At 39.7% G+C, this 18,767-nt stretch overlaps 1 protein-coding gene across 16 annotated transcripts in view; it reads right to left on the reverse strand.

The window, feature by feature from the left end:
• Positions 1–18,767, reverse strand: part of SYNE1 (spectrin repeat containing nuclear envelope protein 1) — a 497,963-nt gene that overhangs the window by 384,468 nt on the left and 94,728 nt on the right. For 15 of the 16 annotated variants that reach the window (XM_061428348.1, XM_061428354.1, XM_061428353.1 and 12 more), the window contains one exon: positions 2,431–2,526. In XM_061428348.1, coding sequence (XP_061284332.1) covers positions 2,431–2,526 — 96 coding nt within the window. Of the gene's footprint in view, positions 1–2,430; positions 2,527–12,175; positions 14,287–18,767 lie in introns of those variants that run through there. The other variant, XM_061428352.1, reaches the window with a different exon arrangement.

Genomic DNA, 18,767 nt, shown 5'->3' on the forward strand with positions numbered 1-18,767 from the left:
GGTGCCATCCAACCATCTCATCCTCTGTTGTCCCCTTCTCCTCTTGCTCTCAATCTTTCCCAACAACAGGGTCTTTTCCAATAATTTGGCTCTTTGCATCAGGTGGCCAAAGCATTGGAGCTTCAGCTTCTGCAACAGTCCTTCCAATGAAAATTCAGGGTTGATTTCCTTTAGGATTGACTGGTTTGATCTCCTTGCAGTCCCAGGGACTCTCAAGAGTCTTCTCTAGCAGCACAGTTTGAAAGCATCAATTGTTCAGCACTCAGCCTTCTTTACTGTCCAACTCTCATACCCATACATGAAAAACTATAGCTTTGACTAGATGGACCTTTGTCGTCAAAGTGATGTGTCTGCTTTTTAATACACTGTTAAGGTTTGTCACAGCTATTGTTCCAAGGAACAAGTGACTTTTTAATTTCATGGCTGCAGTCACTGCCTGCAGTGATTTTAGAGTCCAGGAAAAGGAAATGTGACACTGTTTCCACATTTTCCCCATCTATCTGCCATAAAGTGATAAGACTGGATGCTATGATCTTTTTTTGAATGTTGAAATTTAAACCAGAAACTGTATTTCTATGTCCCAGTTTCCTCTATGTTAAATAAGAACGCTGAGATTCTTTCTGAAATTGCTTCTAGCTTCAAGATTCTAAAATTCTTACCATGGCACTTACCAGGGCACTTAAACAGAAGTAGAATTATTATGTCAAAATGTATACTTTCTCTAGATTCATTTAGCTTGGCAGTTAATGCCCATCAAGGTTTCTGTATACTGTTGGTCAAGTAGAGTGGCACAATTATAATGATACTTTGAATGAGACACTTCTTAAATCTTGTTTGAATTATAATGAAGTTTCCTTCATATAAGTAAATAGCTTAATTCAGGAGGACACATAAAGATGGCTAGTTACACCTGACCATCAAGAGGTAAATGTTTCAGTTCAATGACTCTCACATCCTAATGCTAATCCAGCTTATTTAGCTCATGCATACATCTGTTGATTCCAAATTGGATTGTCACATGTGTCTTGTTTGAGATGATCCCAGGTAGCAAGAGTGAGGATGCATGGAGAGTGAGAGAAGGAAGGAGGAAAAATTAATTAACAATAATCTATAATAGTTTGGTGTGCTGTTGAGGGTCTCCTCAGTGGGCAACTGGGGCTCAGCTCTGCTGAGGATCCAATGGAGCACTCCCTGATGTGTGAAATAAGCCTGAAATTGTCCCTCCTACAAATGGCAGACTGGAGTTTTTATTCACAGACTCCCATCCCCTTTGAAACCATTAACTTTCCCACACTTCGGGGTTGCCTTGTGCAATCTGTGGCTTTGATAAAAGCCCTGGGGGCAGAAATTCAGACAGGTGTTGCCAGAGCTTGAGCTGAGATGCTGATGGAGGGTGTGGGTCTGCCGTGGCTAAATCAGAGGTGAGCTGAGATGGCTCACCAGAAGCCTCTGCTGTAATATGAATGCAAGTAGATAATGACTTACACAAAAATCATCAGTTTGTATTTTTCAACAAACAACTATCTTACATTTATAAAAGCTATGCTGAAGACTCCTACATGAAATTAACTGGAAATTTATGACCAGGCAAAAACACTTTAAAAACCTCAATTATCCAAGAAACGATGATCGAGCAGCTCTTTGTAAAGATGCAACAGATTAAGAAAAAATGAGTACCTCTAATTTTGGACACTATGTCTAGTGTGTTATACAATATTCTGAAGATTATTTCCTGAGCTCCTTTTAAAAATTATGGGAAATGTCACATAAATAATTTATGTTTGCAAACTACTTCTCTACTATTCCAAAATGAAAAAAAAAAAAAAACATAAGCCAGAAAGAACTAAATATTTTATTATTTTAGTAATGCAGAAAAAGACATTTTATAGGTCAGTGGCAATTTGTTTTTCACTCTGCTAGTTCTGCTGAACATAAAATCAAATGGTTCTGAACACGCTGTTCCCATTACAAACAACTGATGATGGAGAATGGCCACCAATGGATGAAAAATGCCGTGTTGCTTTCAAGCTTAATTTTCAATACTATGGAAACAACTGGACCAACAATACTTTCCAAATGGAAAGTAAGCACTTAAAATGTGTTAGATATTAATTTCCAACTTATCTTCCTGGATACCGTACAGATGCCGCAGTTAACCGGAACTGATTATTGATGAAGCTCTTTACCTTTACTTGTAAGTTGCTACTACTATACATAATGTTTTAAAGCCACTACAGGTGTCCGGGAACAAGAAAGAAAATGTATTCCTTGCTCCCATAAGTGACCGATAGACTAGTGTTTCCTATGTATTACCAACTACAAAAGAGAAAAATTTTTACATGGGTAACATCCTTTACGCTCCCCAATCTACACTCCCCAAATTCCAAATGGGAATAATTTGACAAATCTGGTCACAGAAAACATCCTTACCAGTTTCTGCCCAGACAGGACTTCCAGCAGAGCAAGTAGCTTCACACCATCTTTCATGTCTTCAAAAAGATCATCTACCACCATTGGGGGTTTCCGCTATAAAATTTAAAAAATGAGTTAATGCAAAAAATGCTTCTCTCACTTTTTGGCAGACATTTAGTACTCACTGCGGTGAAATCTGGTGAAAAGTGTCTAAATGTCCAAGTCCTTTATTAAGGATGTGATTGGCAAACAATTTTGATAGAAGCAAAGAGAAAAATGACCTTTGGAGATAAACTTAACATTTAAAAAGCCTCCTGTTTGGGTTTTTATATACACACCAATGTTGTTTAGAAAGGGAGTGTTTTTTAAAATTTTCTTCCTTTCATTCTTTATTTATTTTTGGCTGCTCCAGAGCTTGGTTGCTACTCCATGGGCTTTTTCTAGTTATGGTGAGCGGGGGCTACTCTCTAGTTCTGGTGCTGGGCTTCTAACTGTGATGGCTTCTCTTGTTGCAGAGCAGGGCTCTAGGGTGCTCGGGCTTCAGCAGTTGTGGCCCATGGGCTTAGCTGCTCTGCACCACATGGAATCTTCCAACACCAGGGATCAGACCTGTCTCCCCTGCATTGGCAGGTGGATTCTTAACCACTGGACCACCATGGGAAGTCCATAGAGAAGGAGTGTTGACAAGAGAGAGATGGTGTGGGATACAGGAGGAAAAGAGGGTGCTATTAACATAAAAGATAAGAGAGGGGTTAAAACAGGATGTAAGCAGGGAACAGGAGGTACCCCAGATAAACTGGAGCAGCTTCCTTGCCTGAGTGAGAACACTGCTGGACTGAGGCAGGTGCCAAGTTTCTACGAACATTCTCTCCAAGGTAACCTCGTTAGCTCAGGGACCTGCTGGGGGGACACTGTTAGCTCAGCCAGAGTGGCAGATTGACTCTCCTGTGGGTTAGCTGGACACAACCGTTCTGTTTCACAAGCTGGCAAATCCTGCAAATCCTCTCTCACTGTGTGGCACTGAACCCAAAGGATTGTAAGCTCAAGAGTACAGGCTGATCAGGGCAAATCTACACCACTACTGGAAAAATAAGCCCATACTTAATTCACAGGGAATTTTTATTATTTTACAAAGGTTATCGTAATACCTGGGCTTCCCTGATGGCTCAGATGGTAAAGAATCTGCCTGCAATGCAGGAGACCTAGGTTTGATCCCCGAGTCAAGAAGATCTCCTGAAGGAGGGCATGGCAACTCATTCCAGTATTCTTGCCTGGAGAATCTCATGGACAGAGGAGTCTGGAGGGCTTCAGTCCACAGGGTCGCAAAGAGTTGGACACAACTGAAGTGATTTAGCACATACACATATACTAGAGTTTATGAAATCTTGGATTAAGGTATCTTTTGGCTCAGAAGGAAGCAAAAAAGTGGTGCTTAAGGTTGATGGTCAACAGAAGTTAGGTGACCTCAGATTTCTCACAGAAGATGAATTTCAAAGAAGTCTATAGCTGATTCATGCTCTGTAATTTTCTAATTCTCCCTGATCATGTTAAAAGCCTAATGCTGTATACCTGACTGTCAATTGTCTTTCTTTCTTTTCTAGAAAGATTTTTTCAGAGATATTTAATCACCAAATGTTTTATTGAAACATGATTTTTTCTCTACCCACTGATAATGGCATATTTATATTTCTCTTATGACTGCATGAATTACTGGCTCTGAATGGTACAATTCTAATTTTAAATGCATTTTTCTCTTATAAAATGAATAGCTGAATACATTATGTTCTCATGCTGTGAAATACATGTTCAAAAATAACAGAGTTTTCATTGTCAAGCTTTGTCTTTTAAGTTCCACTATTCACACTGCTTACTATTTATACAGCAAAAACGTAATAGTGACTTTATATGCTAAGCACTTAAATAAAATTATTAGGAATAAAATGAGCCTTTCTTAATGAAAAATATTCAATATGATAACAGTCAAAATTGTGGAGTTGGTGATGGACAGGGAAGCCTGGCGTGCTGCGGTTCATGGGGTCACAAAGAGTTGGACACGACTGAGTGACTGAACTGAACTGAACTAATATATCATCATTAAAAATATGGTCTATTTGTCTTTTAAAATGTCCATCTGTATCCTAATAATAACAGTGAAATAACGAGGGGAAAAGTTAATAAACACATGATACATTCTGCAAGCAAATACAAATGGGGGTTTTCATATATTGTGTTAACTGCAAACATACTTTAAAAATTAAACAAGGCAGGGAATTTTCATGAAATAATAAAGATTCCAAGAAGTTGGACACCAAAAATAAAAGATAAATTGCATCCATCCATTATGCCTTTAAACATACACAGGTGGTGGCTCAGGCGGTAATGCATCTACCTGCAGTGCGGGAGACCTGGGTTCAATCCCTGGATTGGGAAGATCCCCTGGAGAAGGCAATGGCAACCCACTCCAGTACTCTTGCCTAGAAAATTACATGGATAGAGGAGCCTGGTGGGCTACAGTCCATTGGGTCGCAAAGAGTCGGACACGACTGAGCGACTTCACTTTCTGTTACTTTGAAGAACATTTCCTTTTTTTGCCATGTCACAAGACATGTAAGATCTTAGTTCCCCAACCAGGATTTGAACTCGGGCCCCTGTAGTGGATGTGCGGAGTCCTAACCACTGAACCCCCAGGGAAGTCCCTGAAGAACACTTTGTCTTCACCCCGCCTCTGCCCCTCATTTGTGTTCTCCTGCATCCCTACCTGTCCTCCACATGCTCCCTGCCCCTTTTGCCACTCCTAGAAGCGGCCTCCAGACCAGCACTGACCTCTGAACAATCAGTGACCCCTCATCCCACCGCACTGGGCCTTGTTGGCACCAGCAGTGGTGGTGGTTGAGGCCTTATTGGCCTCTCCTTGAGCTGCTTCTCCCCAAGCCCTTTTGATCAGCCTGCCTGGTTCACAGGCCTCTTCTACTTCTCTCTCGCTCTCCTTTCTTCCTGACTGTGGCCATTCACCAAACCCAATCCCAACTCCTCTGTTGTTTAAAAAATTGTCTGGACAGACATGATTCTTGAATCCTTCTTTCCAGGTAAGTGTTCTCTACTAAACACTGTCGAGCACAAGGCAGGCACTCAACAAATATTGCTGGCTGACTGAATGAATGAATGAATAAAGTTTTCTTAAAAAAATGATCTTTGCCCTATGCCCATACTAATGGTTCTCAAAATGAGGTGCATATATGATGAGTAAAGAAAAATTATCTCCAGCTTCTTGGCAATCCAAGACTACAATGCAATGCATAGAAGCATCTTGTTTCTGAGCATTTTATTCACAGTAGGAACTCATTAAAAACTTGTTGAAGAAATGAATGAAGTTTCTAGCCTGTACATGGGGAAAAAAAAAGAAAAACGGCAGGTGGTTTTTATCTCAAGAACATAGATACCTAGAATACTCTCACTTTCCTACTTTCCCATTTAGCAAATTCCTGGTCAGTTATATGACACAGTCAGTCTTACATTATCTTTTCCAGTTTTCCAACTGGAATTAAATCACTTCTTTTATGTTAGTGAATGGTTCAGATTATAATAATCATACTACATTACAGTTAGTTATTCACAAGTCTGTGTCCTCAGGAATTCAGATCATGGACTTCTGGAGGACAAGGAAGTTGAATATATGTTTATATACATAATAACAAGAACAGTGCCTCTTGTTAGATAGATAGACAGATATCTCAACAGAGATATGTGATGCTTATCTGCAAGTTACCTTTTGGAATCTTGGAGAGAGAACAATATGAAGCAAAATAAGGACATGAAGCAAAATTTTCTTTTTCTATAGGATGTATGAGTCGCTTCTGAAAATTTTTTCACCAGTATCTTCTTACACAAAGTAAAGAGATGCAGTCTGATGACTATTAGCAGACTAATTAGAAACTGGACAAAATATTTTTCTTTAAAATAAAAATGTTTATGTTATTTATAATATTCAACTATTATATTTTCAATACACAGAATTATAGAACCTAGTATGTAATAAATTCTTGACTTAATACCTCAACCAGTAAAAGAGGAAACAAACAAACCTTTGACTGCAAAGAGCTGACAAAAATGAATCCCAGAAAATGATCTCCATATTTCTACAAGTTCTATCCAATTTTACATAATGTACATGCTGTGTAAGATCACTTTATTTATCAAAAGACGTTACCAAAGATTATACTACAATAAGAAGTCCTAGCAATTATTGGACAAATTTTGCTCTCCCATTTTGTATGAAGTACCATTTATCTATAGTGAATGGGGACCTTTACTATCATGACAACAGTGCATTTACTTTTTGAAACAATCTTTTAACAGGAAACCTCTCACCTAAAATGCCTCTCTTGTCATATATATAAGTATTAACAGCATCAATCTGATTTCTTTGTAGGATTCAGGTCATGGTGCTAGAGGCCAAAAAGAAGAGATAGAAATGAGGGTAATTCACTGGAGCCTGACTTAATGGAAAATAGAGATAATGTGGTTTGTTCCGATGGCTTGACAATGTACAGTTTCAAGCACTAGACAGAAATCTACCAGGCACATTTTAAGACCATAGCTATCTATTTTTTATTAAGATAAAATTACAATAAGCTCTTAGTTTTGTATAGTGATTGGAAATACTATACTCTTTGCTCTGGAAATCACCTTTAGATATACTACAGATTCTCATGATGAATCTCAAAGAATGGAATGTACTGACTGAGGGGAGAGGGAGATGGAGAAAACAAAAAAAGAGAAAGAGGTACTTGGCTTCTGTGGCTACTCCCTTCTAGAAGCTCTCCTCAGACTAGGCTTAAGCCCTAAGTTTTGGCTGTCAGAGGATTGTCTAAAGTCTCTGAAACTCAGGGAAAAGGCACATCCTGGCTGTGCCCTCGGTAGTTAACTCATGAGTGGAACAGACCTCACAGAGTATTTTTCTCTAATTTTTTCCTCCACCTCCTTTATTTTTGTGGCCCCTTTAATGTCATACAATGAGATCTATTCCTTTACTCTTAGAACTTAAAGAAAGGAAACCAAATATTTCTCCTTCAACTTTATGAGATCTGAGAGAACACAGGGATCTTTGGCATAACTTTTACTGAGCATTCCTATATTGGGGAAAAATAACCGACTCTCTGTCACTGTGTATATGAGAATAACTTGTGATCGTTTACTAGCCTATAAGTGCTGCTGCTGCTGCTGCTGTCCCGTCAGTCGTGTCCGACTCTGTGCGACCCCATAGCCGGCAGCCCACCAGGCTCCCCCGTCCCTGGGATTCTCCAGGCAAGAACACTGGAGCGGATTGCCATTGCCTTCTCCAATGCATGAAAGTGTAAAGTGAAAGTGAAGTCGCTCAGTCGTGTCCAACTCATAGCGACCCCATGGACCGCAGTCTACCAGGCTCCTCCATCCATGGGACTCTCCAGGCAAGAGTATTGGAGTGGGGTGCCATTGCCTTCTAGTACATGTTTAATCCTTATCGACCATTACTTTCATATTTTCACTCATATAGGAAGATCATATTTGCTATGCCACATGTTGATTTTATGTCCCTAGAAAATTGCCTTGGGTTCGATCCCTGGGTTGGGAAGATCCCCTGGAGAAGGGAAAGGCTACCCATTCCAGTATTCTGGCCTGGAGAATTCCATGTTTGGCATAGTCCATGGGGTTGCAGAGTCAGACATGACTGAGTGACTTTCACTTTCAGAAAGTTGCAATACTGAAGAGAAAAAGGAATATGAGAATAATTTTGAGGAAAAAAGGCATAACTACTTGTTATGAAATGAAAATTTAAGGAATTCTCACATTTTTAAAACTATATAGAAATCATAATTGCCATCGTGACAGGTATGAGGTGATATTTCATCATGATTTTGATTTGCATTTCCTTGATTAGCGATCTTGAGCATTTTGTCACATGCTTGCTGGCAATGTGTATGTCTTCTTTGGGAAACATCTATTCAGATCCTCTGCCCATTTTTCAATCATGTTGTTTTTTGGATATTGAGTTGTATGAGTTCTTTGTATATTTTGGATATTAATCCCGTCTCAAAAATGTCATTTGCAAGTATCTTCTCCCACTCAGTAGTTGATCTTTTCACTTTGTTGATCATTTCCTTCACTATACAAAAGATTTTTAGTTTGATATTTAACTTATAAGCAGAGTACATCATGAGAAACGCTGGACTGGAAGAAACACAAGCTGGAATCAAGATTGCCGGGAGAAATATCAATAACCTCAGATATGCAGATGACACCACCCTTATGGCAGAAAGTGAAGAGGAACTAAAAAGCCTCTTGATGAAAGTGAAAGAGGAGAGTGAAAAAATTGGCTTAAAGCTCAACATTCAGAAAACGAAGATCATGGCATCCGGTCCCATCACTTCATGGGAAATAGATGGGGAAACAGTGGAAACAGTGTCAGACTTTATTTTTTGGGCTCCAAAATCACTGCAGATGGTGACTGCAGCCATGAAATTAAGACGCTTACTCCTTGGAAGGAAAGTTATGACCAACCTAGACAGCATATTCAAAAGCAGAGACATTACTTTGCCAACAAAGGTCTGGCTAGTCAAGGCTATGGTTTTTCCTGTGGTCATGTATGGATGTGAGAGTTGGACTGTGAAGAAGGCTGAGCGCCGAAGAATTGATGCTTTTGAACTGTGGTGTTGGAGAAGACTCTTGAGAGTCCCCTGGACTGCAAGGAGATCCAACCAGTCCATTCTGAAGGAGATCAGCCCTGGGATTTCTTTGGAAGGAATGATGCTAAAGCTGAAACTCCAGTACCTTGGCCACATCATGCAAAGAGTTGACTCACTGGAAAAGACCCTAATGCTGGGAGGAATTAGGGGCAGGAGGAGAAGGGGACGCCAGAGGATGAGATGGCTGGATGGCATCACTGACTCGATGGACGTGAGTCTGAGTGAACTCCGGGAGTTGGTGATGGACAGGGAGGCCTGGCGTGCTGAGATTCATGGGGTCGCAGAGTCGGACACGACTGAGCGACTGAACTGAACTGAACTGAACTGATAGTCCAGTTTGTTTATTTTTGCTTTTGTCTCCCTTGTCCAAGGAGACATAGCAAAAAAAAAAAAAAACCTACTAAGAATGATGTCAGTGGGTGGATTGCCTATGTTTTCTTCTAGAAATCTTATGATTTCAAGTTTTACATTTAGGCTTTTAATCCATTTTGGATTTATTTTCATGTATGACATGAGAAAGTAGTCCAATTTGATTTTGTTGCATGTAGCTGTCCAGTTTTCTCAGAACTATTTATTGAAGTAGCTGTCATGCTTCCATTGTATATCCTTACCTCCTTTATCATAGTTTAATTTCCTATAGAAATGTGCATTCATTTATGGGCTCTGTGTGTGTGTATGTGTCAATTGCTAGGTCATGTCCAACTCTTGCAGCATGCCAGCCTCCCCTGTCCTTCACTGTGTCCCAGAGTTTGCTCAAATTCATGGGCTGTCTATTATGTTCTATTAATCTATGTGTGTGTTTTTGTGCCAGTACCATACTGTTTTGATTACTGTAGAAGGCAATGGCACCCCACTCCAGTACTCTTGCCTGGAAAATCCCATGGACGGAGGAGCCTGGTAGGCTGCAGTCCATGGGGTCGCTAAGAGTCGGACACGACTGAGCGACTTCACTTTCACTTTTCACTGTCATGCATTGGAGAAGGCAATGGCAACCCACTCCAGTGTTCTTGCCTGGAGAATCCCAGGGACAGCGGAGCCTGGTGGGCTGCCGTCTATGGGGTCGCACAGAGTCAGACACGACTGAAGCGACTTAGCAGCAGCAGCTTTGCAGTATAGTTTGAAATCAGAGAGCATGATGCCTCCAGTTTTGTTCTTTCTCAGGATTATTTGGACTATTCAGAGTCTTTTGTCTTTCAATATACATCTTAGAATTATTTATTCTAGTTTGTGCCCATCAAGAGATGAATTAAGATATGGTAAATATACAATGGAATATTACTCAGCCATAAAAAATAATGATTTTTTTTTTCCATTAGGACAACATGGATGGATCCAGAGAGTATTATGTTGAGTGAAATAAATCAGACAGAGAAAGACAGATACTGTATGATTTCATTTATAAGTGAAATCTAAAAAAAAAAAACAAAAACAAATGAGCAAACATAACAAAACAGAAACAGATTCATAGATATACAGAACAAACAGGTGGCTGCAAGAGGGAAGGGGGTTTTTGGAAGGAGAAAAATAGGTGAGGGAGCATAAGAGGTACAAACTTCTATTTACAAAATAAATGAGTCATAGGTGTGAAATGTACAGTGTGAGGAAAACAGTCGATAACTGTATAATGTCTTTTTATGGTTACAATAACTAGATTATTGCAGTGACCATTTTGAAATGTATAGAAATACTGAGGCATATGTGTATACATATACATTGGAATAGACACAAATCAGCCCCACTCACACCATGTCCCCCTGTGGCCATGTCTGTGCATTTAATAATATAAAACTTACAGCATTTTACTTTAAACTCCTAAATACATATCTCAGGCTTTAAAATTTGTGATTTCTACATATCTAGCGATACCAATAAAACTGAACTGGAAAAGACCTAAACGAAAAGTCTGGAGCACAGATAATGCTTCGCTCCAGTTGAAACACACATGCTGCCGGGCACGATCAGGCTTGCTGACCATGATGTGTAATGACGGCCTGAGATATTCCCCAGATGGCCTTCTGTGCAGTATATAAAGACGTCTGAAAGCAAAGGCTGGATCTCAAGGTGTATTCTGTGTACCTCGACACTTCTGTTTACACAAAGGCTTCTCACTTCTACAGCGAGTGAGATGAATCACTCCTGCCTCTGGTTTACATGAGTTCCAGGTGGGAGCTATATGACAGGCTGAGAAACGGCATGGGGCGACATCCCATCCCAGGACCAGTCGAGCATGTTCACATGCTCTGCCGGTTATCTGATGGGCAGGGGCAATAAACTCAACAACAGGAACAGAGAGGAGAGTGGGAAGGGAAGTGAGGTTGACCTGCAGATATGGAGCAAGTTACCCCCCAATGGTTGGCAAGAAGCCCACCACACAAAACTGTCTAAAAATGCAGAAACAGCTGGACTAGATGAGTAAAACTGTGATTATAACCACTGACAAGAGCCAGAGAAAATTCATTCAACATCTAAAAGGTTCTGTCATCTTATTCAGAAAATCTAATTAGACATTACCAATATCTCCAGAAACAAAGTGAAGTAATTAAAAAAAAGTTATGCATAATCTGTTTATCCTTCTCTCCCTTTATAACAGTACTATTGTGATTATTTTCCACCTCTGTTTGGCAAAAATGAGAAGATGGTTCCCATTCTTTACTGCTTCCTATGACAGATAGCATAAATATTTCCATTTCCTTAATTATTTAATTCGATTTGGAATAAATATCCCAAAGGCAGTAACTTTGCCCTCCGGCTCAACTTTAAATCTGCTTGAAAAACTGCTCTTAACAACTTTCATGTGTAATCTTTCTTTTTCATTATATAGTTTAAAAGAAGCATACTCCTCAAGTTATTTGTTTTATTCAGGATGAAGCTGGATTTACCCTTTACCCATCTCTGTTCATACTCCATAGCTGATTCATCAACAAATTGTTGACTTTATTTTCAAAATTCACCCAGAATCCAGCCATTTCTTACCACCTCCACAGCAATGACCTTGGTCCAAGCCAGTCCTCTCTCACCCGAATGACCCAACAATCTCCTACCTTATCTCCTTCCTTCATCCTGTGTCTTCTTCAGTCTATTCTCAACAGAAGACCTATTTTCTTTCTCTCCCGTCCTTCTCCCCAAATGTGATAAAAGCATCACAGTGAAAGGGTTACTCCTCTTGTTTTGTTCACTGTTGCAGTCTCAGTATCTAGAATCTCGCTAAGCATATCAAATAACATTTTAAAATATTTATCGAATAAATGTATTAAGAAAAAATATTTCTAAAAGAGGGAACTTTGATAAACATTATCAAAACGTCTGGCAATCTGCATAAACTTTGCTATGTCTACATCTCTGTTATTAACAAATTAATGTTAATGTTAGTTTCTCGGTCATGTCCGATGCTTTGCAATCCCATGGACTGTAGCCCTCCAGGCTCCTCTGTCCATGGAATTCTCCAAGCAAGAATATTGGAGTGGGTTGCCATTCCCTTCTTCAGGGGATCTTCCCAACCCAGGGACAGAACCCTGGGCTTCCACATTGCGGACACATTCTTTACTGTCTGAGCCACCAGGGAAGCCCAAAACGTTGGTTGCTCAGTCATATCCAACTCTTAATAAATGCCATTTATTTTGAAATGACAATTTTCTTTTTAATCTTTTAGTTGCATATTTGGAAACAATTCATTAGTATGTTTAGGATTACCAAACTAGTTTTACAAAATCAACTAAAGAATTGTTTCTGGGGTGTATTATTACATTTACTTTTTCCTCTTTGTCTTTTTAATCTCATCTTAGTTCATTAATAGTCTCACCAAAGTGAGTACAAGAAACCGAAGGATCAAATTTCAATTTTGAACATTTCCATATTATCTTTTAATACCAGTGGTGGAAAGACAACTGAAAAAGAACAGAAGCAGCCACTGAGGTGATATTTTATGTCTGTGAGGATGTCGATCAAAGTCATTACTAGTATGGATTATTGAAAAGCGTGGAGTGTCAAAAGTGTTCCTTTAAAAGGAGTCCATGTATTTGACTTGGTCTCAAAATGTGCTCTTAACTGAACCTATTATGGGTTGAACTGTGTGCTCCCTCCATGATACATGGAAGTCTAAACCCCAGGTACCTGGGGATGTGGTTTTATTTGGAAGTGGGATCTTCAGAGAAGTGATCAAGATAAAATGAGGTCATGGCGGGGAGGGGTCCTAATCCGATATGACCAATGTCCTTATATAAAGGGGAAATTTGGACAGTCACACAGGCACAGGGGCAAAGATTGGACTAATGCAGCTGCAAACTAAGGAATCCCATATACTCCAGGCCACCACCTGAGGCGAGGAAGAGTCAAAGAATTCTGCCCAGAGTCTCAGAGGGTGGCATGGCTGCCTAACCTTGAGGGCGGTGAGATAATAAATTTCTCATTTGAAGGTACCCAGTAGGTTGCACTTTGTTATGGCAAACTCACACAGAATGTAAATAATGTTAATGGTGCTTTTTTCCCAGCTCATCTAAAAAGCAAGGAGATGCTCGTGACTGAGGTCATCCGAGAGTTGGTACTTAGAGTGTTCAGTTCTTATCCTTCACAGCTCCTTAGATCTAAGGCTGGCAGACGTGGAGTGGGTTGTTTATTGCATCCTGAAAGAGATGCTCCTTTTATAGAAACACGAAACAATGGCTGTTTCAGACCTATCTTTTTTCCCAAAGGACTTAGTGTCAAACCATATATTTATTTCAAAGCCATATATTATAAAGAATGAATCCAAGGTATTTAAATATAGATATTCTATTCCATTTGACAAATTTACAGAAAAGTGAAACTATAACCATTTGATGACAGAGTGTAGCCAATGTTAATTTTAAGATTATTTATACTATCTTTTTCTAATTAAAAGTAAAACTTCGGGAGAGATATTTTTGGAAAACACATCTTTAAACTGGCATCTTTGGGGGCCAATGTGACACTATACAATAGCTTTTGAATCTTGCTTAAAATTTAGAAATTCACCATGATAGATACATTTTAAAATGTGAAAGAACACATTTATTTAGTTCTTTTTTTAAATTTCTTTTTCATTGGAGGATAACTGCTTTACAATATTGTTCTGGCTTCTGCCATACATTAACACGAATCAGCCGTAAGTTTACATGCGCCCCTTCCCTTTTAAACCTCCCCCTCCTCCCTATCCCATTCTGCCCTTCCAGGCTGTCACAGAGCACCAAGTCGAGTTCCCTGCTATACAGCAACTTCCCAATTCATACGATAAGGTACATGTAATGTAAGGTAATGCATATGTATATGACAATGTATATGCTTCAGTGCTACTCTCTCAATTCTTCCCATCCTCTCCTTCCCCCGCTGTGTCCAAAGTCTGTTCTTTGCATCTGTGTCTCTATTCCCCTTCCGCAAATAGGTTCATCAGTACAATTTTTGTAGATTCCGTATACATGCGTTAATACACGGTATCTGTTTTTCTTTATCTGACTTACTTCACTCTGTATAGCACATTTTAACTGTCAGTTTAAAAAATGTTTTTCATAAATTCATCTGCTCAGAAAGGTAGACTATTGTGTTAGACCTAAAAAACCTGCATGCAGTCTTCAGGTGGGAATCCCCTCAAATTCAAGTCCACCCCACTCTGTGCTTCTCTCTCCCCCATCTCAAACTTGGGCACATCCACACCCTCCTTCCCATCACCACTCTGGCCTCAGAGATGGGGACTTTGGTGGAAGTATTCTTTATCTCTGTGGAAATATCCACCCTCTACCTGTGCTCCAGATTTTGTCCCCACCATGCCTCCTCAGGACACTTGTGTCTTAAAATAATCTTGTCTTCTTTCTTTATCAGCCTATCCCTCTCCACCAGTTCTTGAGCTTTCCCTTCCATAAACACACGCTTAGGACCACTCTTTATTGAAACAGCTCTTACCCGATCCTATGTTCTACTTTAGCTAATACTCCTGAACATGTAATACACACTCAGATCCTAACATCTTCCCCTCTCGTTTACTCACCAGTTTGCTAGAGTTGGGTTTATGCCATGACTTGGTCACTCCCAGTGATGGCTAATGACTTCCAAATTGCCAAATCAAATGGGTCCATCTCTACCAAGTTAATTTCTCCATCTGTAGTTGAACCCATTAGCTTTTCCCCAAAGTCTCTTATATTCTCTTTGTAAATGATCCTAATCATTTGTTCAAGACAGAAATTTAGAAGTCATTCTTGACTCCTTCTCCCCCAACCTTCCCAGGAATGACTCGATAGTATTAAATCCACCCCTGGATAACACTTTTCAATGTATCCACTTTTCTCCATCCCCCCAGCACTGTTTCAGTCCAGTGTATCTCATCTGACTTACTGCAAGTTCACTGCAACTTCACTTTTACTTGTTTATATGAGAGGGTGTGGGGAAATGAGAGAGGGGGCGGGAGAGAGAGATGAGCGGGAGAAGAAAGGAAGGAGGGAGGGAGAAAGACAGAGAGAACGATACTGAAAGAGGGGTTTAGCCCAGAGTGACCATTTGTTTTTCCTAAGATTCTTTAATGTGTCCCAGTGCCCATAACACAGCATCCGAACCCGTTTAACGACTGACCTTCAATTGAGTTTAGTTCTCTCTGTCGCCAGCCCATCTCTGAAACCTGTATTTGCAGGTATTCTGAGCTTCCTCCATTTCCTTTACTGTACCAAGCTCTTTCTTACTCTAAACTTTTGAAAACATTAGCTCCTTTACCTATCCAATCTCAAGACATTTCTCAGGTTCCAGATGTTTCTTCCTCTGAAAACCTGAGGCCCTCCATTGGGTTACTTGAGTGGTTGGTTGCAATTGCCCTGTGCTCCCTAACACCCTTGACTTCCCCACTCATGGGATTTCACTCACACACACACACCTGTAATTGCTGTCTCTTCTGCTACATATCAGTTCCATGATAGCATGGATTATAGCTGTTTTTGTTCACCATGCTGCTGCTGCTAAGTTGCTTCAGTCGTGTCCGACTCTGCGACCCCAGAGATGGCAGCCCACCAGGCTCCCCTGTTCCTGGGATTCTCCAGGCAAAAACACTGGAGTGGGTTGCCATTTCCTTCTCCAATGCATGAAACTGAAAAGTGAAAGTGAAGTCACTCAGTCGTGTCCAACTCCTAGGGACCCCATGGACTGCAGCCTACCAGGCTCCTCCATCCATGGGATTTTCCAGGCAAGAGTACTGGAGTGGGGTGCCATTGCCTTTGTTTACCATAGTACCCACAATCTGTAGTACATAAGCGGTGCTTGATAAGTATTTGCTACATGAATTGTTCATCAAATGAAGCATGGGCATATAACACAGTGATTAGTGCCCAAACTTTGTAGTCCTGGGACTGAAATCTAGTTTTCCACCTACTTGTTATATGACTTTGAGCTTATTAACTAACTCTAAGTTTTGGGTTCACAATCTATAATGTGGTGAAAATAATACTTACATTTGATTATTGTTGTGAGATTTAAATAAAAGATAAAGTACCTAAGGCACAGTAACTGGCACATGGATAAGAGTTCAATGAACAGCGGCCCTGTAATTTAGAAAGATATTTAGCAATGAGTGGTGATAGCTAGCACCGAATCAAGATCTAACTTTGAAAAACTATTACATGTATTGATATTGGGCTAATTAAAAAACAAATACCCTACCTTCTTTCACTGACAGAGCAGACAGAACAGAAAGAGTCAGGTTTCTTCTTAAAAAGGAAGAAAATTATAGGGCCCATGTTTAAATGTGAAACTCCCTTCCTGAAAGGAATTACCAGGTATATGAAATAAACAGAATTCACTAACATCTGCTAATGTTATATCACACTGTATCGACAATTTGTGACTCACAATGCTTAGCATAATCACAGAAGCATAAAGTGTTCAATTTGAAAACAGCGAATATTTTTAAAAAACTGATAACTGTATCCACAAGTTTGAACAATCTACATAAAATTATCATGTTTTTTTCTTACTTTTAATAAAAGTGTTTTTTTGGGAAAAGCATGTTTTTTGAAAACAGATTGCTCTCTCATTTGCACCCTATCACTTCATACTGTTGTCAAAATATTTATAAAGAATTGTTGCAATCGAATACAATGTCATCCATGAAAGAGATTATTCTTTTATTTAATTAGCAGAATTACTTTACTTATTTGCAACTGAGAAAAGCAGCCTAGAACAAAACTGAAAGAAAAAGCCTCCCCAAATTCATGTCCATGAAGCATCTTTTGAACATCTCCCATGTAGCCAAGACTAAATGACCATAGGACAGAAGAGGAAATTTTCTTGCTTCTCAATTCAACATTACAGCTCTTAAACCTGTCACCACCTGTTTTTGGAAAAGGTCAAATTCCAAAAAAGATTTTGAGAAAACAGATACAATCGTTTTTTTCCAATTTATTGAAATATAATTGACACACGAAGCTTTCTTTCTGAATAAGAAGTCTGGTAAATTGTCCTTTAAAATAAAAGCTTTATTTATTTTTGTTTAGTTTGCTTAAACAAACTATAAAACTTTGCCTTTTAAAGAAGGAACTATAGTAGTAAGACATTATCACAGAATTTAGGGTGAGATGGTTTATCATGCTAGTTTAAATCCATAAAAATCCTCATGACTTATATACAATCTCTCAGGCAATAGAGATCCTACAAAATATTTACAACTTGCATTCTAGAAAAAAGTTGAAACTTTTCTTTTTCCTGCCAATTTAGCACCTTTGTCCTTTCTCATTTTTAGAGAACTGGGAACTGAATCAGTCAACACACTGATCTTGAACTTCCCAGTCTCCAGAATTGCAAGAAATACATTTTCCTGGTTTAAGCCACATAGTCTATGGCCACAGTTGACTAACAGCGGGTCTAAGCCGGCTGCATATTTACTGGACAAAGTAAATGAACACAAACAGTACACCAAACCGGACTCAATCTGACCCAACAGATTACAAAACACCAGGTTGTTTCAAGGCTGACAGCAATTAGGGCTCCATCCTTGGAGCAGACTGTCAGTTACAGGACAAACCACTGGCCTTTGGTATTTAATAAGCAAGAAGGAAGAAGAAAAGTTGGCTCCTGAATCTCTAGAGGATAAGAAAAGACCTCGAGGCAGATCAAATTGCCTCTCTGTGGTTCCTTCTCTAATGAGAAGCATTTTTATTCTAAGTATGGTTTGGGGCCTGCTCTATGACTGAAAACCAGAGGCTAGGGAAGATATCTTTGTATCATTAAAAGGTAAAACAGATAGCTATGGGAACCTACCATATAGCAAAGGGAGATCAGCCCAGTGCTCTGTGACCTAGGCAGATGGGGTGTGAGGAGTGGGGGAGGAGATTCAAGGGACGAGGGTCTATGTAAACATATGGTTGATTCACTTTGTTGTATAGCAGAAATTAGCACAACACTGTAAAGCAACTATACCCCAGTTTTAAAAAATAAAATAAAGCGGGGGAAAAAAGGGTAAGTAGGAGCTGAGGACCAAAAATCTAAGAAGCTGCTTTCACAAGAGACTTAATAAGACTCTGGGCATAATACATGCTTCTGTGGAACCCAGGTAACTAAGGTGTGTGTGTCTGTGTGTCTGTACAGGTGCGTGTTGTCCACATCTGGGGTGACAGACTGATGGACACACTCCAGCATCACACAATGGCT

This window comes from Bos javanicus, chromosome 9, assembly GCF_032452875.1.
Source record: "Bos javanicus breed banteng chromosome 9, ARS-OSU_banteng_1.0, whole genome shotgun sequence".
Lineage (NCBI taxonomy): Eukaryota > Metazoa > Chordata > Mammalia > Artiodactyla > Bovidae > Bos > Bos javanicus.